Raw genomic sequence first — 24352 nt, 5'->3', positions numbered from 1 at the left:
CAAACCCCTCCCTTAGAGTCTCTGCCCAAGTGCTGAGATAAAACCACCTGTTTACCTTTTATAGGGGCAGTTTCAGTGTCTGTCCTATTTATAGTCATGCACACTTTTCAGAATTCTCCCACCTGTATACGGTAAGGAAAGGTCTATCCATCTATATTTCTTAAGCTGAAAAAAACCCTACATAGTTCATCTGAGAGAACGAGAAGGTAGAAAAACACCTGGTTATTATTAATGTATTGCAGCTGACACAGGAAGAAGAAACCAGGTGTGTGCCTCTTGACGTTTGGGAAGGAGTATTTAGTTTTTGTAGATCCAAGTGATTTTGTAGCACTGTGTGTACTCACAGCATGTTTGTGGCCACAGCTCACATGGAAAGCCCTGTGTGAATGAGTGGTTAGACACCACTGTGACAACCATGCTTGCAGATACAAGATCGAACCAACAGAGATGGTCTAATTTACAAAAGGCTTATCCAGAGGCAGAGGCTTAAAGACCAGTAACCAAGATAGCAAAAACATACCGGTCAGGCAAAAGGTGTAACCAATCAAACATTCCAGAACAGGAAGAGCCAAAGAACAGTCAGACAGGATAGCCAATCCACACAGGGATTAGACAGAGAAAGACTAACGGGGAGAAACCTCGGTAGTCATGGCAGTATTTTATAAAGAATATGAGGAAACAAAACAGGTTTAATTAGTCAGAAGTATCAAAGAACAGGTCAGTAAGTCAGTGATGACGAGAGGCAGCTCTGACGTGTATGTGGCCACTGGTGGAACTGGATTGAGCATCATGGGTGGTGCGAAGAGGTGGATGATGGGAAATGGAATACGTGTTAGGCGCATCAGACAGCATGATAGTGATCTTTTTCGTGAATGAGCCTTGTTGTACACTTTAATCACCACCCATTCACCCCATTCTGCCTGGCTGATTCCGTTATGGGGTTGACAGGGAAGGAAACACACACTGCATCACATCTGCTAAAAGACAGGAGTACACACACACACACCCACCCACCAACGTATGTGTTCATGACATGAGACACAAACTGCACTTGCTATAGTGCAGGAGGCCAGTGGATGGTATATGGGATTACAGTAGCGGCTTACAAAAGTGATAACACCACCCTCCTCTCCTCTGGAGTGTTTCCCACAGCACTGAAGCTGAAGAACGTGTTCATCTCGCTGTCCTTTCTCCTGCTTTGGCACCACCCATTTTTCATTCTCTTCATCTCCTTGCCAACGTATCCACTGCCAAAGCGTTTAGATTCAGCGGGTCTTGCTACAGTGGTAGGGTGGAGGTTAAACTACACCCATTAGAAATCCCCACCCTCTCACCATCCTCCACCCTGGTGGGTCTCACGACGCTATGAAACCGTCAAATGTGCCTCACTAAAGACTGCCCTGGCTAGTTACTTCAAACAATAAAGGTTACAAACAAACTAGCATTCAAAGGATCATCTATTGTCCGCTGTAGTCACATTACACAGATGAGTAGTCTTAGAAAGACGTATTGAACAAAACGAGCCAATGTTGTCAAACACCACAGATATTGAGAACTACGACGATGGAGTGAGAGGTCATCTAGTTAAAGTCTGTGTGCTGCCATCTAGTGGTGAGATGTACAAACACCAAGCACTAAATTGACAAAACTGTCTCATTTACAAATCTCGGTTTATACAGGGTGGAACAGACCTCAGGACTAAGATGCAGTAACTGAAAAAGGTCGTTTAATTCTAGTGGACCAAGAGAGGCTGGTAAATGTTCATGTAAAATAAAAACATTTATAAATGTGTCCGTTCTGGAGTATAAAACCACCCAAACACAAGGGGAAAAGATGAGGAATGAGACCTTTAACCGCTAAACTGATAATACAGCTTCCAATAACTTCTGCCCTTTAGTGTGGTAGTCACTCCCTTTAACACTAGGACTACAAGCATTTTCATACGGGTAAAAGCCCAACACCTCTGTGACCCCTTCACCCTTCCACGAGTCACATACGGTTAGTATTAAAAAACTAAGTGCGGTTGTAAACAGCGTCAAACGACCGATATTAGCTGGTCATAAACAACATGTACGGTAGACACCGCGAGGGTCGTTAAACACAAGCCGCTGAACACGTCAAATATTACGTGTATACTACTATACACGTAATTATATACTACGCATCTTGTAGAGAAACATTTTACACAACACTAATGTGGGGAAACGTTAATCAGACCTCCTTGTGGAACTTGATACGTCTGCTCTCAAAAGAAGAGCGAAACTGTGTGACCTTTCAGAGAAACATCGGACACTAGCTGAAATGTTTAAAAGCTTCCCCTTCCCAAAATAACCGACAACGTCATTTCGATCCAGAGATCGTACGACTTTAAGTTCAAATGTCGAAGCAGGCCTGAAATAAATGATACCAAGCACCGGACATTAATCAGCGCAAATCACTAATAGCTGCACAAATGATGTCATGGCACTCCGGCCGGATTCATTGGCGAGCAGTGCGGATGCAAGGTGATATGCATCTGTTTCTTACAAACAAACACGCCGGACTCACACAACCACCAACGGTGAATATCTTACCGAAGAGACAGTTAGAGATGCACGAGTTTAGCTCTCGGGAGAGATACTTCACCTTTGGAAAGTTTAGACTTTGTGCTCTTCTTAGCCTTCACTTTTTTGGTCTTTTGCCCATTCTCTGACACACACACACACACACACACACAGGGACCATGCCGAGGAGTCTGCCGAAGTTACAGACCGAGAGAAGGAGAAAGAAGAGACTGAAGACGACTGTAATCAGCACTTGCTGTGTTCTGCTGACACTGGCTGTACTGGCTCTGGGGTTGTACTACGGTAAGAAAAGTCCACGGATCTGTAATCTGAACGTGGTCCCTTGTTGCGTCTGTTGTAATTATAGTCGAACTTATTACATTCAATGTCATATTGAAAAAGGATCTGTGTTAAAGCCTTTAAACCTGCATTAAAGAACGTTCGATGTTTTCTTTTTTGCTCCCCAGGTTATCAGGTTCATAAACTCGAAGTTTTACTTCTGTGCTGGGTCCCTGGAGTTTGTTGACGTAGAAGCAGTGTGTGATGGGAAGGATGATTGTGCAGATGGAAGGGACGAGCTCACCTGTGTGTCCAACCTCAGGACCAACTCTGCATATCCAGGTACACACACACACACACACACACACACACACCCTGATCCAAACATCACACATCAAGGTGCCAAAAATGTATTTAAACTCCCTCTCTACACTCTAGTTTATCTGACTTGGAGCAAGTCAGAACTCCTGAATTCCTGTAAGAGTACCGTTGTACCTCTGTTGCTCTTTCTTAGTGAGACTTGTGAGTGAGAGGCTGATTCTGCAGGTGTCTGATGAGGACCACAAGTGGAGCAGTGTGTGTGCGGAGAACTGGAATACCCGACACACGCGTGCAGCCTGCCAGCAGATGGGCTACACGCAGTGAGTGTGTTGGCCAGCCTCACCTGTGCCATCCCCTTCCCACAATCCCCTCTGCTCCTAACTTTGGCCCTCTCGTGAAGGCCTTGGACAAGGACTGGCCCTTTCAAAACACTTCCCAGTGTTAATAATCCCAAACACTTCTCACTACACTATAGTGCCATTTTACAAACTTTTCTGTCTTGACTCCGTCATACTGGAGTTATGATGGAGTTCTTTTCATGACCACCTCTGTCAAAAGTAGTGCACTTAGTGGAGTCCCTATGGGTGAATTGGGACACGCCCTGTGTTGCAGGAGCCCAAGGAGCATGCAGGTGCCGGTGGCGAGTCTGCCCTCTGACCTCCGCGCTGCGTTTATCGCCCTTAATGCTGAACCTCAAGGAGCAAGCGCAAACATCCAGAGTTCACTCACTGCGAGGTAACACACAAAGAGCCCCAGAGCATCACGGTCGCAACACACAGCTGGAAATGTTCGAGGAACACGGAGACACTCGTACACACTTCTGATGTTCCTCTTCGCTTGTTGTGGTCTTTCAGAGATGAGTGCAGCTCGGGCTCAGTAATATCACTATCTTGCTCAGGTAATGGTGTGGGAGTGTTCCGATGCCAGGATGTAAAGTGCATTAAGGAGGTGGTGGCTGACGACCGTGTGGTAGGTGGTGCAGAAACTGCAGTGTGTGTGTGTGTGTGTGTGTAGACTGTGGGGAAGTGGTTCTTGAGGACCGTGTTATAGGAGGTACAGAGACTGTAGCCGAACTGTGGCCATGGCAGGCCAGCGTGCAGAGGTACAGTCAGCATGTGTGCGGAGGGGCTCTGATCTCCACACGCTGGGTCATCAGTGCTGCTCACTGCTTTGCTGGGTGAGTGTGCAAAAACACCTGCACTCAGGAGCACATGTGTCTGTGAGTCTTATGTAATGTGTGTAAAATTATAGTTTTAGGGAGCCCGTCAGTAACATTTGTTCTCAAGAAGATTGCGTCTAGAAAATACCTTTCTCACGCTCCATTCTGTCACGTGTGTATGCCCACAGACGGACACAAGATCTAGGTGCCTGGCGTGTGGTTCTAGGCCAGACCGTCATGACCTGGTATGGAGGCATTCCCCTGGAAACCATAGTCATCCACGGACACTACGACCCTGTACGGCATGACTACGATATCTCCATGCTCCGCCTCGCCTGGGACGTCACTCCCGGAGGTGCTCTGTCTCGAGCCAACGACGCCTCCATCCATTGTAGTCGGGCTCTGGGTTTTTCGTTAGTCCATTATGTGGTCGTATTCCTGCTCCAGCCTGACTGAAGTAAGCAGACGGTGTTCTGCTAAGCTTTGATTAGCTGACTCAGGGGTGCCAGCTGTGAGAACAGAACATGTGGGTGTCTGGGACATGACTCGGTGTTCCTTTGGCTGTGATTTCGCTTTTAATACCTGAGGATATTTTGTCGAAATCCAACAAAATGCAACACTTCCATTAAAACGTAAATGTTACGTTTTAAACGTAACTTTTAGAGTCTATTCATCAGTTTCCTGTTTCTATCTACAGCCTCTATACATCCAGTCTGCCTGCCCCCATACCAGCTGTCAATCAAAGAGGGGGAGGAGCTTGTGGTGACTGGGTGGGGTGCCCTGCGGGAGAATGGTGAGTCTGCGGGGCAAGAAAACACACAATACGCACAGGTGCACACAATACGCAACACTCCTTTAAGTCCCGCCCCTCTCCCATCCTCAGGTGTGTTGTCAAGGGTACTAGAGAAAGCCACAGTACCTTTCATTGGCTGGTCCAAGTGTTCAAATTCGTCCATCTATGGCTCTGCCATCACTCCCAGAATGCTTTGCGCTGGCTATCTGAAAGGTGGAGTAGATTCTTGTCAGGTAAGAGTGTAGTAAGTTGCACTGATGGAACCTTAAACAACCCCAATGCCATTGTACAAATGGGACAGTGAGTAGGTTGCTCCAGGACCTTGGCTGGGGTAGATTAGGGCAAAGTTATCCAGGGTTTCAAAGGTGAGAAGCAAGATTTTAAACTTCATACAGGATGGGATACGGAGCCGGTGTAGCTAAGAAAAGATGGGGTAGCTCAGCTAAGCAATTAGTGTGGGTGTCAACTCTAGCTGCAGAGTTCTGGATGTACTGTAACACTTGTATGAACTTTGCCGGGGGTCTAATCAGAAGGGAGGTGCAGTAATCAGTCCCAGACATAAACGAAGGCCAAAGTTAGCACACCACTGTGATACTCCACTGATTAGCATCTTCAGGGACTTGAAATGTAGTCCAAAGTTAAGCGATGGGTAAAATTTTATCAGTGTTTACATAAGTTTTATGCATCTAAAATGTTTTTAATCCAAAATGATGTTGGTGTATTGGGAGAGGAGTCCAGCGGGGAGAATGTACTGGGGTATAACTGGAAAACAGCTCATTGCCTGATTTGATAAAGTGACTCTCTAACCGTACACTTGCAGCCCATTCTCTTAACTTACAAAGACTTTGGGATCAAATGGCGTGTTGAGCAGCCGACAGCAGGAGTGTGTCTGCTCTCTCCTCTCCCCCATGGCTTCTGCAGGGGGACAGTGGGGGCCCGCTTGTGCTGCTGGGGCCGCGGTGGCAGCTGGTGGGCGTGGTGAGCTGGGGCACCGGCTGTGCCCGCCGCGGAAAGCCCGGAGTGTACACCAACATCAGCCAATCACTCGACTGGATTTACACCGTCATGGAGGTGTGTGTGTATGATGGGCTGTTTACTTATGGGGTAGGAATGGTTCAGAATATCTTTATTGTCATTATACCAGCTATAACGAAAGTTCTAAAGTGGTTTTGTGTTGGTCTTTATTATATTGGATTAGAATGGTTATTGTTCAGTGACAATTCCACAAATAATCCATGTTTTTAATTTTACTAAACACCTCTTCTCCAAATTTCCAACTTAAGACTAAAACTGGGTCCAAGTTTTGGGACCTAGCTTAGCACAGTTCAGTGCTGGATCAGTTAAACGTAAAGATTCAAACTACTTAAGGTAGTAAAGATGCATTTATCCAGGATTTACTGTATATTTTATTTATTTATTTTTATCTTTTATTTATTTATTACTTGATTCTGTTTAGCCCAACCATTTAAATTCACTCTATTTCTGCCTGTATGTCACTCACCAACTGAAGCACTGAAGAGCACCAGCGATAGATGGATGGATGGATGGGGCCACAATGTCATACGGACATAGTTTAAAAAATTTTACTGTGACGGGAATCCATCTCGGTGGTTATCAGAAAATTCTAAACTTGGTAGTAATGCACAAAAGATGGTAGTTATAGATGTTATATATATATATATATATATATATATATATATATATATATATATATATATATATATATATATATAGAAACATGCACTCCACTGCCTCACCTGCTTGACCTGTTTTAAGATCTACTCTATTTTGGGCCAAAATGTTCCTTTTAGTATTTGTGGTGTTATGTTTTTAATGTGATATGTCATTCTGTCAGATTTTTTATTATTTCTTATCAGTGTTTCATTGTTAAAGCAAAGTTGCTGCTTTGAAGTTAAAGCACTCTGCTTTGTGGATAATAATAATAAAGTATAACAGTTCAATAAAGAAGCTAATTGGGCGAAATAAAGGTGGTGTTTTTTTTTTTTTTTTGCCTTTTATTTTAGTATCTTGATCATATCTTAACGTGTAAGGATGTGAAACATCATGCAGACTAAACATAACGATCAACAGATGCACGAGAGACACGTCGTCTGGTATCCAAAACTTTATTTCTACAGCAATATTTTCTTGCAGTATATAACAATTATAATTGATATGCATGACAGTGCAGTTTAAAATCCAGAACAAAATGGCTGCACGTTCACTTAAGGCTAAAGGAAGGGACCAAAGTGGAGAATCTAGACCTAAACAGACTACCTTTGTTTTACATTCTTTTACGTAGCTGTGGCAGAAGCCAGTTGGCATATGTATCATGTGACTGGACCTAAATACTTCACCTACAGAATGGTAACATAGGGTAATATAGCCAATCAAATAAGCCAGTTAATTTGAATCATCCTGTAAAGTCATCAGACTCCAGCATAGCATGAATGTTATTATTAGTACAGCATCTGCTATGCTAGTTAGCACAGTTCACATGCTTAACAAATATTCCTTTTTAATCATGGAAGAAGAGAATTGCCTGGCTGAGGTGAAAAGCTGTGCTACATTTCTGGATCATGAAGCCATTTTATGGCTAGGTTTTGTGTAATTTGACAGTATTAAGGTCCATTTTCAGGATCCCATGAAGAGAATTGGTCTTGGACCGACACACACATAATCAAAGTCAAATATAGTCCAGAATAATCTTGTCATCGCTGAAACTGTTTACATATACATTTGGGGGTATTTTAACACTGATCTATAATGACTGGGATGTGTCATTTTGAACGGTTTGTGAATGCAGCACAGACAGGACTGAGCTGATCCAGGATCAGCACAAATAGACCTGACATTACCTCTTCAGTCTGTATGGACAGTACATGCGTGGAAACTTTAGGAACGCAAGTGTAATGCTCTTACTTTGACTTAAAACCACAGCAGGTTGCATAGTTCTGCCCCCGAACGAAGCCATTTAGATGTGTTAGCTGGTCCACATTTCTGCTCAGTTGATCTCCAGCCCCTGACTACCAGATGCTATTACAGAAATACAACAAATGGCTGTAAGATCGTTAGTTAACCCTTCAAACCTTGATTTCTGCACCAATTACGCATGTAAAATGGTTGTCAAACAACACAACACAACCTGCTTAAACTAATATATAAAAAAATATTAAACACATTAACAAAAATCAGCGCCAATGACAGAAACAGTAAATCATTGACCTTATCATCCTTAATAGCTGAACAGGTAAAATAGAGACAATTCAATGAATTGGAACTGGTTTGTAAGAAGTCATGGAGTAAAGTACCTCCTAACTCTTCTGTAAGTCTCATTACCAGCTACACGAGGTGTTTGGAAATGTGAAACCTGGACTGTACATGCTTGTTTTCAGTGTTGACAAGAGCTACAAATGTTTGTGATTAATATGGGTAATTAATGCAAAAATCCAGGTGCTTTCTGAAGGGTTCACTTCCTGGAGGGTTCCAGTCTTATGGCTGTAAATGTGGACATGCCAAGATTGCTCAGGGGACTTGACCTTTGTTGGAAGTTTTTTTGGGTTCTGAGTAATGAGGTTCACTGTAAATCAGCCCTTGACTCCACCTATCACGTCAGCCAATCATGAGCTTATTCAGACAAGTCTAGCATGATGCTGATTCGATAATGCAGCAAAAGTTCATCCAGCCAATCAGGCACATTTAATTAACTAATTACCAATTATCTTAAGCAGTTAAAATTTATAAGGCAATCCAACTAATTCATGATCAGCTGACAAGGTGGACTTGAATCAAGAAATTTCACCACACTGAGAAACACATACAGCCTCACATTGCACACGCAAGCATCAACTGCATTAATGTCTCATTAAATATAGCCTGTGAAGTCAGGTTAGAAGTGTAACGGTGTATGTCTTTTCCTTTCATCTTAAGAGATGTTTTAAAAATGATGAAAACAATCATAAAATAGAAAATTATATCTTACACTGCTTTCAAGTCTTTCGTAAAATCTCACTTACAAAAATGTTCTTGTAAGAGCGGTTTATTTCCTTATTTCAGACCTTTGCTACATCAAATATTGGCCCCTCCCCTCTTCCCCTGATGCTGACAGGTAAAATCATAAGACTACAAATTCTCCCTAGAGGCATGTTAAACCGCACCTTCTATATTAGATTTGGTTCACAGCTACAGTATCATATGTTTATTGCTAAATGGTCACAGTCACGCCGCGGAGGCCAGAACGGTTTTCTCCTTAATACATACACCCTTGTTTTTTCAGGTATTGCACCGTGAAATCTGCCCTTTCACAACCTCCATCACATCTCCAGGTCCAGGCCTACGCTGCTCCATCTGCTCTAATTGAAACTACAGCTGCAGCGTAGAATTGTCACTCACTTCGTTTGGATTAGCACTCAATTAAAATGCGATTTTTACATTCGTATAGTTGATCACCTAGTCTGTACCTTCACAGGCCACTACAACAGCCTCAGGTGCAGCCACAATCTTCACACCCCAGGCCATCCAAGGTATGAGAGAAATGGTTTGAACCAGAACCATCTGGTGCAGAGGAATGCAAACGTTGAGCATTGGGACATGTACATACCGAAGAGTAATCCCTCAGATTACAGTTTAGTGTAACATGAGAAGGAAACAAGTTTGCCCTCACAATACAACTTCCAAACCTTTATGCTGACTGGCCTGGATTCTAAGGCCTTAACCCTTTTGATCTCGGTGCAGAAACAAATAGCTCCTTAATAGTACCGTGGTGCTGTAGTCTTGAGTTTTGGTCTGCTACAGATCGTGTGTTTACATTCACGTCCCACCTGATAAGAAACGCGAGGCTACGCTAGAGGAAAAACACCAAAGGAAACATTCATCTTCTAACACATCCTCCCCATTCCTTTCACTTCCTCATTGCTTTGAAAACCTTGAACACTGCAAAGATTTTGTCCCTCTATCTTGGCCTGTGGTTTGTTGTCTGCCAAGGCTGCCTGTGTCCTGCCCTGTCAAGGCCGTTCAGAAACCTCAGTAACAAAAGCTGAGACAGCACCGCCTCTTGCTCGCCACGCAGAGTCAGGATGACATCAGCAATCCTGCTTAGGCTCCGCCTCCATGGCGCCTGTTCCAGGATGCAACATTTCAAAAGTGCTTTTAGATTTGCGGTGGTGGATCATTACAGAGGCCTCAGTGTAGCTGAAACGCCCCGTGTACTGTAAACCCCGTGCACCACAACGTCAAGTTCACAAACACCCACACTAGTCAAAATACAAAAACATTTGAGAATAACCTTTTTTTTCCTGTGGAAGCCAGTATTCTAGGTATGACATGCCAAAAAAACAAGAACTGATCTGATTTATCAATATTAATCAATATTCATCTATATTAGTAAATAACAGGGGTTTTGTTTTCATGTGATGATATCAGTTTATATTCTAATTTATTTATGTATATTCAGTTAAAGGTTTTAGTGACCTTAGTGCATCTATTCCTAATATATTTGGACTAAATACTTTAAATTAAATAACTAATAAAATAGCTAATTAAATATCTGGGTTACTAAGTGAGTTATTAACTAATGAATTACTTAATCATGAATTGACATCTGATGCACAAATCAATTAAAAGAAAATAATTAATAGGATTGCAAATGCTGCATTAAAGTACCATTGGCGTACAGTAAAGTTATAGCCACTCATTTGTTTGTTAGTATCGACATCATGCTTGTCTCAGAAAAGTCTTCTTATTGCCTGATTATTGCATTCGCATTTTGTTGAGTGAATCTGCATGAATTTGCATTTATTTGAATGTCTCTGTGTATACGTTCTATGGCATGATGACAAAACGAAGTATGTTTTCCTACTGTAAGAGCGTCAGCTGTTGTCATGCACGTTTAATAGTTGAATAATCTACAGCAGCATTTGGTTCATTCAGCATATTTTTCTAGAGGACACTGGTTTCTAGGGATTGTCAAGTATTCATTCATTAGCTTATGTGTTAGCTTTTTTAAATATGATTTTGCATTTGTTTTGTCCTCCCCACCAGCAGGTGGCGATAGAAGCGTTTACAGGCACCTGTGTGTGAAGCACAAACAACTAAATAAAAATAACAGTAATATAAAGAATATAAAGTGCACGCTGAGCTGGCCTCAAAGTTTTTTCACACAACCAAACACTTCATTTACCTATTTACCAATTTATGGAATTCAATTATTTCTTCTGGTTTCCAAATATATATATTTTACCCTCATGTAACACTTCCATTTGCCGCAGATCAACAAATATAATATAAACACTTACAACCAACAGCGAGGTCCACACGCCTGCTGATTGGCTGCTTTGTACTGCTGTGGGCTTCCTGAAGCCAGAGGGCGCTGTTGCAAATGTGTGTGATGAAGAAAAATCCCAAGAAGAAAGTCTGAGTCCAGCTCAGCTCAAAGACCAAATTAAACGAATACAACGTACGCCGCATTTATCCCTGTCACATTGTTGGAATAAAATATATTTTTCTTGTTACCATATGAAAAACAGTGCAAGTTTTGCATTGATCTATGTACCTTTTTAAATGCAGGTAGATGTGTGCAATAATCAAGAGCATTGTATAAGGCCCATTACACTCACTACACCCATTACACCCATTACACCCACTACAGCCACTACATCCATTATGCCCATTACACCCACTACAGCCACTACACCCATTACACCCATTACGCCCATTACACCCACTACACCCATTATGCCCATTACACCCACTACGCCCACTACAGCCACTACAGACACTACACCCATTACACCCACTACACCCATTACGCCCATTACACCCACTACACCCACTACACCCATTACACCCACTACGCCCATTACGCCCATTACACCAACTACACCCACTACACCCACTACGCCCATTACGCCCATTACGCCCACTACACCCACTACACCCACTACACTCATTACACCCATTACGCCCATTATACCCATTACACCCACTACGCCCATTACGCCCACTACACCCACTACGCCCATTACGCCCATTACACCCACTACACCCATTACGCCCATTACACCCACTACACCCACTATGCCCACTGCACCCATTACACCCACTACACCCATTACACCCACTACACCCACTACGCCCATTACGCCCATTACGCCCACTACACCCATTACATCCACTATGCCCACTGCACCCATTACACCCACTGCACCCATTACACCCACTACACCCATTACACCCACTACACCCATTACACCCACTACACCCACTACACCCATTACACCCATCCCACCCATTACACCCACTACACCCATTCCAACCAATTCATTCACACTTGTGCTTAGAAATCAACAGAAAATGAACACAACATTAAAATAAAAACGTAACGTAAAAGTAAGGTAGCTTTTACGCAGCAGGAGAAAGGCATCTATACGAGGCTACGTTCATCCATGCAGATTTTGAGCTAGCAATTTTCTGATTCTATGAGATTAAAAAACAAAGTATAAATATAGTAGGCAAATAAGAACTTTATATATGTGTATATGAACTTAAATGTGAACAAATGGAGTGTGTGTTTGAGTGTGTGTGGGTGTGAGCGCGTGTGTGCACAGGTGCACACTCGTGAGGTGTTGGTCTCATGCTTTCTTTGGTGTGGCTTTGGAAGCTACTCTGGATCCAGACAGACTGTTTACTGTATTATCAATCCCTGAGGAGCTGACAAGGCACTCCTTACTGTAGACACAAAAGACAGAAAGAAACAGAGAGAGAGAAGAGAGAGAGAAGAGAGAGAGAAAGGACAAGAAGTGAGGATACAGAAGAATGGTTTCCTTGTTCTGTGTGCATCGAGTTAAATGCATGTGATATAAATATGTAAACGTTATCTCACTTTTTCTCCTTGATCTTGTCGAGGACGTAGATGGTGAAGTTCTTGAGCAGGGTGAAGAGCATGAGCAGTGCTATGCATCCTCCCACGGCGGACACGATGATGAGGGTCAGCGTGTTGTCCACGACCCTCACTGGAGGCAGAGAGAATGAGAACAGGCGGATCCTGAAGACGTCCTTCATCAGAGCTCATACTACACCATCACCTTCCTTCTATTGCCAACATCTGATAATAAAGACATTTCATTTCCACTCTGCTGTAAAAGAAACACGAGCTGTCAGTAGAAGACATGACAGTTTTTCTTCTTATTTAATTGTGTGATTGGTTTTTTTTTTTTTTTTTTGTATTATAATGTTTAGTATCCAAAAGAGAACGGTTGACTTGTAATAGATGCTAAATGATAAAAAAAAATACACTGTAACGTGTGACGTAAGCCCACACGTGAGCACACGTCCCTTCCAAATGCGTCTTACTCTCTTGCTCTCTGCAATACTCACGTTCGTCCACCACGTACAACATGAAGTGAGCACTGTGGTTTTTGCCACGCTCTTTGGGGTTCTTGCCAAAGCACGTGTACCGTCCCGCGTCTTCAAACGTCACGTTCCAGATCATTATGGACACGTTGTTGTCCTTACTGGTGCCCACATACTCCACCCGCTCTCGAAAAATACTAATCCCCATCGGATCTGCGTGATCAATTGGGATCACTGACTCCAGCACCTGTGTGGACAACAGTAATAGACCCAAAGTTATGAAACTGGATGAAAGTTTAGTTTTTCATGAAAAATGTTCAATCTTGTATTTGACCCCACCATCTGGAGCAGCAAGATCACCCTACACCTAAAAGTGATCCAACAGATTAGGGTGAGTCTGAAGTTCAGTAGCAGCAGAAGGAACTGGCTGGTGAAGCCCGGGGCGGACGCAGCCCTCACCTTCTCCATGGTGCCGTTGTCATTGAACTCCCATTTGAAGTACAGGTTCTTGATGCCGATGCAGCTAAAGTATGTGCAGGGGATCAAAACGTCGCTTCCGTTCACAGCCTCCAGGAAGGGGATCTTACCTGTGGACATCTCCAACGCCTCGAACCCACACCCACCTCACACACACACACACACACACACACACACACACACACACACACACACACACACACACACACACACACACACAATTACTCAAGAAACTTCATGAAATTGGTTCCATCAGACATCTTCCCCTTTTTTTTCTCTCACTCTCTCCATCCTTCCCTCTCTCTCCATCTTTTCCTCTCCATCCCCCCCCCCCTCCCGCCCATCTCTTTCTTTCTTGCAGCAATGATGCTGCAAAATCTCATTCACAGCCTCTGCAGCTACTCCCTCCCTCTGCATTGGGTGTGTGGGCTGTTCCCTGGCTGTGCCGGCTCCCTCACTACCTCCCTCCACGGTGGGGGTGTGGGCTGTTCCCTGGCTGTGCCTGCTCCTTCACTCCCTCCCTCCACGGTGGGGGTGTGGGCTGTTCCCTGGCTGTGCCGGCTCCCTCACTACCTCCCTCTCTGGTGGGGGTGTGGGCTGTTCCCTGGCTGTGCCTGCCCTCACACTCCCTCCCTCTGCATTGGGGGTGTGGGCTGTTCCCTGGCTGTGCCGGCTCCCTCACTACCTCCCTCTGCGGTGGGGGTGTGGGCTGTTCCCTGGCTATGCCTTCTCCCTCACTTCCTCCCTCAGCAGTCGGGGTGTGGGCTGTTCCCTGGCTGTGCCGGCTCCCTCACTACCTCCCTCTCTGGTGGGGGTGTGGGCTGTTCCCTGGCTGTGCCTGCCCTCACACTCCCTCCCTCTGCATTGGGGGTGTGGGCTGTTCCCTGGCTGTGCCGGCTCCCTCACTACCTCCCTCTGCGGTGGGGGTGTGGGCTGTTCCCTGGCTATGCCTTCTCCCTCACTTCCTCCCTCAGCAGTCGGGGTGTGGGCTGTTCCCTGTGTGCCGGCTCCCTCACTACCTCCCTCTCTGGTGGGGGTGTGGGCTGTTCCCTGGCTATGCCTGCCCTCACACTCCCTCCCTCTCTGGTGGGGGTGTGGGCTGTTCCTTGGCTGTGCCTGCTCCCTCCCAGACAGACATTCTCCACACGAGAGACAGACATTCTCCACACGAGAGACAGACATTCTGCACATGAGACAGACATTCTCCACACGAGAGACAGACGTTCTCCACACAAGAGACAGACGTTCTCCACATGAGAGACAGACAGTCTCCACACGAGAGACAGACATTCTCCACATGAGACAGACATTCTCCACATGAGAGACAGACGTTCTCCACACAAGAGACAGACGTTCTCCACATGAGAGACAGACAGTCTCCACACGAGAGACAGACATTCTGCACATGAGACAGACATTCTCCACACGAGAGACAGACGTTCTCCACACAAGAGACAGACGTTCTCCACACGAGAGACAGACATTCTGCACATGAGACAGACATTCTCCACACGAGAGACAGACGTTCTCCACACAAGAGACAGACGTTCTCCACATGAGAGACAGACATTCTCCACATGAGAGACAGACATTCTCCACATGAGAGACAGACAGATATTCTCCACTCAGACAAACATGTTTCTCTTATTTTGAAACACAGTCTTGTTACATTTGAAAATAGAAAGCTTGCGTAAGGCAAGACTCTCTCAGGAACATCAATATCTTAGTGGGTAATTTAAGCATTTTGCCTTTATCAGCTCTGGTGAGCTGTCTAATGGATCAATAGATAAGACATTTTTGGACAGACTTGTGCACTAGTGCAGATGCATTGATGGTAATGAAAGCTGCGCTTTTTGGCATTTAGTAACAGCAACAACTTACTTCTTTAGCCTTACTCTCTCTCTCTCTCTCTCTCTCTCTCTCAGTCTCTCTCACTCTCAATCTCTCTCACTCTCTCTCTCTCTCTCTCTCAATCTCTCTCACTCTCTCCCTTTCTTTCTCAATGTCTCACTCTTTTTCACTCTTGTCATCATGGCCAATATGTCAGCAGTTATGAAGGTTAACACTGCAGCATGAATGAGTTGACTCACTGCCCTGTGTCTAATGTTTCTAATTCAGAAGGAGTTTCCACAGCTACACGCTATAAGAGGAAAACAAATGAGAAGTCTAAACATGTGAATATCATATGAATCTCATTCTAAGTAAAAAACGAGTCCCTACTAGAATGATTACTAGAATTAGAGTCTATTGAATCTAACAGGCAGAAGGTAGCTGATTTTCTTTGTTCAGAGATGTGTGATAAACACGGATCTTGATGACTCTGAAGCAGGGATGACACTTGACCTGGATGTGAATCTAGCTGTGATCCGCGTTATGTGACCCCAGGCGGGGAGGGATTGAGCTACTCAGACCAACGGTGCTTTAATCTTAGCAGCATGTTCTCACAAACCTTCTGGATGAATCCTAATCCAGCCCTAACCCTAAATTTAACCCAGCACTAATCCTAATCCAGCCCTAACCCTGACCATAATCCAGCTTTAACCCTAAATTTAACCCAGCACTAATCCTAATCCAGCCCTAACCCTGACCATAATCCAGCCCTAACCCTAAATTTAACCCAGCACTAATCCTAATCCAGCCCTAACCCTGACCATAATCCAGCCCTAACTCTAAGGCAGTCCTAACCCTGACCTTAACCCAGCGCTAATCCTATCCCTAACCATGTGTTTCCCGGGTTTGGCTCGTTGTTGAAGTGCTTCTGTGTTGAATCGAGCGGACGCAGTTGTCACGCACATCTCTGATGTCCACTGTGTAAAATTTGAACTTGCTAGATTGCAAATTGGTTATTTTTTCCCTCAAGCTCACAGAAGCACTGAATGACCTGCAGTTCTCTAAAACTTAGTGGTTTAACTGGGAGACTATTGAATGGTGAATGGTGGTTTAACTGGGAGACTATTGAATGGTGAATGGTGGTTTAACTGGGAGACTATTGAATGGTGAATGGTGGTTTAACTGGGAGACTATTGAATGGTGAATGGTGGTTTAACTGGGCTGTCACATCTTTGCTCAGATCCGCTTGCCTGGATACCCGACTAGAACATGAAAATGATCTTACCCAGTTCAATCTGACAATCTGCACTGCAACTCTACATCCAGCATTGGAACAGTGTGTGTGTGTGTGTGTGTGTGTGTGTGTGTGTGTGTGTGTGTGTGTGTGTATGTGAGGAATTTTAATTTTTGTTTTATGAGGCAAAAATGTGGCTATCATGCAACTTTTCACATATAAGCAGTGTATATGTGTGCACACTCACTCACACACACTCACACACTCGCCCATGCACACACACACACACACACACACACACACTCACACAAATACACATGCGCGCGCACACACACACACACACACATGCACACGCACACACACACACATGCACACGCACAAACACACACACACAAACATAAACACACACACACACACACACAAACATAAACACACACACACACACACACACACACACACACACACACACTCAACCATGCACACACACACACACACACACACACACACTCACACATGCACACACACACACACACCACACACATACTCAAATACAAACATACACCAGTCTTACTGAAGATGACAATAAGTGAAAGGTAGAGGGTGTAGAGGGTGCTCTTCTCCGGCCAGCACCTCCTCCCCTTCCACACTCCTGCACCCCCGGCCTCCATCTCCTGCCCTGCTCTGCGCTCCCCTAGGTCGTCAGCCGCTCTGCCCGATGTCCCACCTGCCCCTCTGCGGCTGTGAGGCTGGGATGCTCCCGCTAGTCCCGCTAGTCCCGCTGGTCCCGCTAGGTCACCTGAAGTTTCCTTTTCTCCCCAATAATCCGAAGCAGTCCGACTGTCAGAAGATTTGACTTTCTTGAAGGGAGTTCAGGAGAGTCTGGAGCTCCAGTGGGGCCGATAGATGTTCAGTTGACTCCGACCGAGTCCGAATGATGTCCGGGTCTGTTCTGCCTGGCCCAGAATTATGTCTGCTCTGACTTGCCCCTCAAATGGCTCTAAAGATGAGGTCACTTCCCCCAACAAAAGGTCATGAAGAGATCAAAGATCAATAAGAACAGAGTGAGAAAGACAAGCGCAGGTTACATAGAAAATACAACAGAGTAATCAAACTAACCCCACTAATCCCAGATACATCACTGGTTAGAGTTAACTAACTCCAGATACATCACTGGTTAGAGTTAACTAATCCCAGATACATCACCGGTTAGAGTTAACTAACCCCAGATACATCACTGGTTAGTGTTAACTAACCCCAGATACATCACTGGTAAGAGTTAACTAACCCCAGATACATCACTGGTAAGAATTAGCTAACCCCAGATACATCACTGGTAAGAGTTAGCTAACCCCAGATACATCACTGGTAAGAGTTAACTAACCCCAGATACATCACCGGTAAGAGTTAACTAATCCCAGATACATCACCGGTTAGAGTTAACTAACCCCAGATACATCACCGGTTAGTGTTAACTAACCCCAGATACATCACTGGTAAGAGTTAACTAACCCCATATACATCACTGGTAAGAGTTAACTAACCCCAGATACATCACTGGTAAGAATTAGTTAACCCCAGATACATCACTGGTAAGAATTAGCTAACCCCAGATACATCACTGGTAAGAGTTAACTAACCCCATATAGATCACTGGTAAGAGTTAGCTAACCCCAGATACATCACTGGTAAGAATTAGTTAACCCCAGATACATCACTGGTAAGAGTTAGCTAACCCCAGATACATCACTGGTAAGAATTAGCTAACCCCAGATACATCACTGGTAAGAGTTAACTAACCCCATATAGATCACTGGTAAGAGTTAGCTAACCCCAGATACATCACTGGTAAGAATTAGCTAACCCCAGATACATCACTGGTAAGAATTAACTAACCCCATATACATCACTGGTAAGAGTTAGCTAACCCCAGATACATCACCGGTAAGAGTAACTAACCCCATATACATCACCGGTAAGAGTTAACTAACCCCATATACATCACTGGTAAGAATTAGCTAACCCCAGATACATCACTGATGCATCGCCCCAGTGTGACTTTGTATGAAAGTGATTTACAGTATTCTGGGAGTATTCAGTACTGTATGACAGATGAGATGTGGCAGAGATGTGTGTGTGTGTGTGTGTGTGTGTGTGTGTGTGTCATACCTCTTCTGTCGCACAGGTAACTGTGTGTGTCCAATAGACAAAAAGCCGTCTGCAGAACTCACGTGCGTGCACATACACACATCCCTGTGCACACACACACGCTCCGCACTGCTCTGGTCCTGGTCCTGATCACACACTCATATGCACGGTCCCTCTCACCCAGAACACTCGCCGTCCGAGAGAGAAAGAGCCCCACAGTGGACGCATGTGCACTGACTGTTCTGCGACTGCTGCCCTAGCCTCTCTCTCTCTTTTTCCCCCTCTCTCTCTCTCCCTCTCTCTCTCCCTCTCGCTCTCTTGCTCTCTCTCCCTCTCCCTCTCTCTCCCACTCTCTCTCTCCCACTCTCTCTCTCTCTCTCTCTCTCTCTCTCTCTCTCTCTCTCTGCTGAAAGGAATCTGGCTCTCACTCAACTTTCTCTGCTTTGGCTGCCGATTTCATCTCGTTCTCTTTCCCCCTTCCTCTTTCTCTCCCTCTCCCTCTCTCTCTCTCTCTCTCTCTCTCTCTCTCTCTCTCTCTCTCTCTCTCTCCCTTTTGCCCCCCCTTTAAAATTGAAGTTCGGATCATTGAGTCATGCCGTCCCTGTACTTTCTCAAACTCTTCTGCAGTGCAGCTCTTGGCAGCACTGACCATGGATCAGATTTTTAACTGAGCTACCCCAAAACACGGACAGTACTGATCCCAGAGCAGCACTGCAGGCGCAACTCTCTGCTCTGAGATTTATGAATGGAGAGCTGGTTTTTAGGCAGGCAGTAGGAAGGACAGCCCAACGAGATATGTTATGTCTGCCTGCCCTCTGCTTTAACACATCTGATGCAACTCACAACGGTTTGCTCTCAGCTTGATTGCTCCTGGATAATTACAGTAATTACTCGATTAATTGAATCTGGCGCATTACGGTGAGAAAATAGAATAAGTACAGTCCACAGTACAGGCCTGACTGTACATGTGTGTGTGTGTTGAAAGGAACAGAGTGCTCACTGCATTGTTCAAGACAACATCTGAATCCCAGGAGGCTGAAAGTGAGAGTGACTTTGAGCGTGTGTCCCAGGACAAACGCCTGGACTGCTCAGATTTCTTATGACTCTGCACTTCGAGTCCTGCAGTCCTCCCTCAGCCAGGTCTTCCGGTCTCAGGATGGTCATGTCCATGTCCTGTCAGATGTGTGTGTGTGTGTGTGTGTGTGTGTGTGTGTGTGTGTGTGTGTGTGTGTGTGTGTGTGTGTGTGTGTGTGTGTGTGTGTGAATAGGTCATACCTGTAATGCACTGGAAACTTGTGTGTTGCTTTTATAATATGTGCGTGTGGGGGCGGTGAGTCAGTGTATGACATATTTTCTGTTTTGGAAGAAGTACAGTTGAAATGAAACACTGCTGGGCAGAACTGATCGATACTCCAGCGAGAGCCCAGAGATGTACACCGAGCACAAGTGCATGCGTGTAAAGATGTACAGCTTATCAGACCAGGTCAACAGGACCAGAGGTGATGAAGATAGTGTAGATGTTGGTGGAACCACTGCAGTGGTCTGAGGAGATGGCCTGAACGTGCTGACTCACCCGAGACGGCGCGGACAAGATCTTCACGTCTGCCAGGCTGGAACGCCACTAACGCATCTGTTTGAAATCAGTGTGGTAAAGGGGAGAGCCCGTCTCTACATGTGAGGGATCTACAACAATGTTGGAAACGTGTTTTAATAATCTGGATTTGCGTATTATCAGTAGCTGGAAGGCCTTATGCAGAGACGCTCTCAGAAGTCCTGACAGCCCACTGAAGTTTGGCCCTTCGGGTTTGCCATCCGTAAAATGACTACAGGATTAAAAAGAGGTAAAGAGAGAATTGGAAAGATAGTGTGCGAAAGAGAGAGGGAGAGAGAGAGGGAGCTGGAGAGTGAGAGAGAGAGAATGCAAGAGGGATGCTGATGTCAGGAATGAAACAGCAACTCAACAAAACCACTGGAAAGAAAACAGACCTGCCCTTCCTCACTCACACCGTCTCTCACTCCAGTAACTCACCCCATCACTCACCCCATCACTCACCACATCACTCACCACATCACTCACCCCATTGTTCACACCATCACTCACACATCACTCACACCATCACTCACCCCATCACTCACACCATCACTCACCCCATCACTCACATCATCTTTCACTCCAGTAACTCACACCATCACTCACCACATCACTCACCCCATTGTTCACACCATCACTCACACATCACTCACACCATCACTCACCCCATCACTCACCACATCACTCACCACATCACTCACCCCATTGTTCACACCATCACTCACACATCACTCACACCATCACTCACCCCATCACTCACACCATCACTCACACCATCACTCACCACATCACTCACCACATCACTCACCACATCACTCACACCATCACTCACACCATCACTCACATCACTCACACCATCACTCACCCCATCACTCACCACATCACTCACCACATCACTCACACCATTGTTCACACCATCACTCACCCCATCACTCACCACATCACTCACACCATCACTCACCACATCACTCACACCATTGTTCACACCATCACTCACCCCATCACTCATACCATCACTCACCCCATCACTCACCCCATCACTCACCCCATCACTCACCCCATCACTCACCACATCACTCACACCATCACTCACCACATCACTCACACCATTGTTCACACCATCACTCACCCCATCACTCACCCCATCACTCACACCATCACTCACCCCATCACTCACCACATCACTCACACCATCACTCACCCCATCACTCACCCCATCACTCACCACATCACTCACACCATCACTCACCACATCACTCACACCATCACTCACCACATCACTCACACCATCACTCACACCATCACTCACCACATCACTCACACCATCACTCACCACATCACTCACCACATCACTCACCACATCACTCACACCATCACTCACCCCATCACTCACCCCATCACTCACACCATGACTCACACCATGACTCACCCCATCACTCACACCATCACTCAGACCATCACTCACCCCATCACTCACCCCATTGTTCACACCATCACTCACCCCATCACTCACCACATCACTCACACCATCACTCACACCATCACTCACCACATCACTCACCCCATTGTTCACACCATCACTCACCCCATCACTCACCACATCACTCACATCACTCACCGCATCACTCACACCATCACTCACACCACTCACCTCATCACTCACCCCATCACTCACCTCATCACTCACCACATCACTCACCCCATCACTCACCCCATCACTCACACCATCACTCACCACATCACTCACACCATCACTCACCCCATCATTCACCACATCACTCACAATATCACTCACCCCATCACTCACCACATCACTCACCCAATCACTCACCACATCAATCACCCCATCACTCACCCCATCACTCACCCCATCACTCACCCCATCACTCACACCAGTCACTCCGTTTCTCAGAGCACCCATGTTCCAGGAGGCTAACATGGCGTTTTAAGGCATGATTTTTTTTCAAACACTCACTAACTTTAAACACTTCCCAGACAGGTTTTGTGTGCAGAATTTATTGATAACACAATAACACCATTTCGTTAAAGTCTGTGGTGCCTTAACACAAAGAATGCAGTATCATCTCGATCAAGGCCTTCATCACTCTTCTCCTCATCCTCAATTATTTACTTTAAGACATTTACTAGTAGGATGAAGGTCAGCTAGGACAACAAAACGATCGCATGTACACCAATCAGCCCCAACGTTAACACCTCCTGCCTGATATTGCGTAGATTCCCTTTCTAAGACCAGAACATCTCTGGCCCATGAGGCGTGGACACCACAAGACCTCTGAAGGTGTCCTGTGGCATCTGGCACCAACACAATAGAAGCAGGTCCTGTAAGTCCTGTAAACTCTGAGATGTTGCCTCCATGGTCCTGCTTCTCCAACACACCCCACAGACTGAGCTCTGGAGAATCTGGTAAAGTGAACACCTTGAACTCTTTAAGTTCCTCAGACCAGTCCTGAGTAACAGCTGCAGTGTGGCAGGATGCATTATCCTGATTCAAGAGTACAGCTACTGTGATGGGCTGGACTTGGTCTGCCACATGTTAAGGTAGGTGGTGTGTGTCAGTTACATCCCGAGGAACGCCAGCAAAACACAGCCCAGAGCTTCACAAACCGACACTGCTCTCAGACGTGGACGTGTGAACTGCTTAGAACATTTTTTTTATTTTTATTCCAGCGCCTGCTGTAGGGTGACGTCCATCGTGCAGTGAAGTTCCAACGTCTGGAGCACCAAAGCCCCAGAGACTGCTGTGTCTCCTCTCATTCCGCCACAGTTATTGGGGATAGTGTGTGTGTGTGTGTGTGTGTGTGTGTGAGTGTGAGTGTGTATGTGTGTGTGTGTGTGTGTGTGTGTGTGTGTGTGTGAGTGTGTGTGTGCATTTCTGCTCCCCTTGCATTTCAGAAGCTGTTTTTGTGATGCACTGGTCGTTGTTGGGACTAAATGCGTCTGCAGATGGCAGGATTGCTGACTCATGTTAACATGTGTCCGCTCCAAGGACCATTTCCATCCCATTACTGCACTGCTGCCACGCAGCTGCAGACTGAGCACGTGCAGAGAGTCTGGGGGTCTCATACCGGAGCCCTGAAAGTGCTGAGTCATGCCAGCAACAACACTTCTGTCTCCCTAAACTTGAAAGAAAGAAAAAGGTTGACTTACCAGTAACTAACTAATTTGCTTATTTTGTAGCCAGGGTAATGGTGTCGTATCAGACAGCAAGAGCCCTGTGGGTAGAGGAGGGGTGGGAGACCTGCACCTGCAGTGGTGCACACACACACACACACACACACACACACGTACACCCACACACACAGACACCTGCAGTGGTGCAAACACATGCACACCCACCCAGACACACACACACACACACAAACACACACCTCTACATGTACCCTCTCCACACACACACACACACACACACACACACGTACACCCACACACACAGACACCTGCAGTGGTACAAACACATGCACACCCACCCAGACACACACACACACACACACACACACAAACACACACCTCTACATGTACCCTCTCCACACACACACACACACACACACACACACACACACACACACACACACACCTGCAGTGTTCCTGAGTGCGTCTACAGCTGCCATGC

General features: G+C 45.6%; 2 protein-coding genes across 2 annotated transcripts; one reads left to right on the top strand and one right to left on the bottom strand.

Moving 5' to 3' along the window:
* The first annotated feature begins 2361 nt into the window (after positions 1 to 2361).
* On the top strand, positions 2362 to 6743 carry LOC143497425 (transmembrane protease serine 4-like). The gene is made up of 12 exons (XM_076993357.1): positions 2362 to 2504; positions 2718 to 2845; positions 3011 to 3164; positions 3337 to 3463; positions 3756 to 3878; positions 3998 to 4041; positions 4158 to 4320; positions 4491 to 4657; positions 5000 to 5095; positions 5186 to 5328; positions 6017 to 6166; positions 6606 to 6743. Exons 1-12 carry the CDS (start codon positions 2453 to 2455, stop codon positions 6609 to 6611), a joined length of 1353 nt encoding a protein of 450 aa, XP_076849472.1. The 5' UTR covers positions 2362 to 2452; the 3' UTR covers positions 6612 to 6743.
* Positions 6744 to 12313: 5570 nt separating this feature from the next.
* scn4bb (sodium channel, voltage-gated, type IV, beta b) lies at positions 12314 to 19386 on the bottom strand. Its single transcript, XM_076993349.1, has 6 exons — positions 19152 to 19386; positions 17557 to 17997; positions 13904 to 14067; positions 13469 to 13691; positions 12975 to 13104; positions 12314 to 12820 (listed from the first exon to the last, which is right to left on the bottom strand). The coding sequence occupies exons 2-6, from the start codon at positions 17651 to 17653 to the stop codon at positions 12724 to 12726; spliced, it is 711 nt and encodes a 236-aa protein (XP_076849464.1). The 5' UTR covers positions 17654 to 17997; positions 19152 to 19386; the 3' UTR covers positions 12314 to 12723.
* Between the last annotated feature and the right edge of the window lie 4966 nt (positions 19387 to 24352).

The sequence above is a fragment of the Brachyhypopomus gauderio genome, unplaced genomic scaffold (assembly GCF_052324685.1).
Source record: "Brachyhypopomus gauderio isolate BG-103 unplaced genomic scaffold, BGAUD_0.2 sc110, whole genome shotgun sequence".
Lineage (NCBI taxonomy): Eukaryota > Metazoa > Chordata > Actinopteri > Gymnotiformes > Hypopomidae > Brachyhypopomus > Brachyhypopomus gauderio.
The sequence above is the reverse complement of the archived record's forward strand: the minus strand, read 5'-3'. Positions and strand labels throughout refer to the sequence as shown.

Bases quoted from the DNA above. Each gene is read 5' to 3' on its own strand.
- LOC143497425 (XM_076993357.1), top strand. From the start codon at position 2,453: ATGATGTCATGGCACTCCGGCCGGATTCATTGGCGAGCAGTGCGGATG. The intron at 2,846-3,010 runs GGTAAGAAAAGT...TTTGCTCCCCAG, and splicing joins TGGCTCTGGGGTTGTACTAC to GTTATCAGGTTCATAAACTC. The intron at 4,042-4,157 runs GTAATGGTGTGG...GTGTGTGTGTAG, and splicing joins AATATCACTATCTTGCTCAG to ACTGTGGGGAAGTGGTTCTT.
- scn4bb (XM_076993349.1), bottom strand. From the start codon at position 17,653: ATGGAGGCCGGGGGTGCAGGAGTGTGGAAGGGGAGGAGGTGCTGGCCG. The intron at 13,105-13,468 runs GTGAGTATTGCA...CTCTGCCTCCAG, and splicing joins GTTGTACGTGGTGGACGAAC to TGAGGGTCGTGGACAACACG. The intron at 12,821-12,974 runs GTGAGATAACGT...TTGTGTCTACAG, and splicing joins GACAAGATCAAGGAGAAAAA to TAAGGAGTGCCTTGTCAGCT.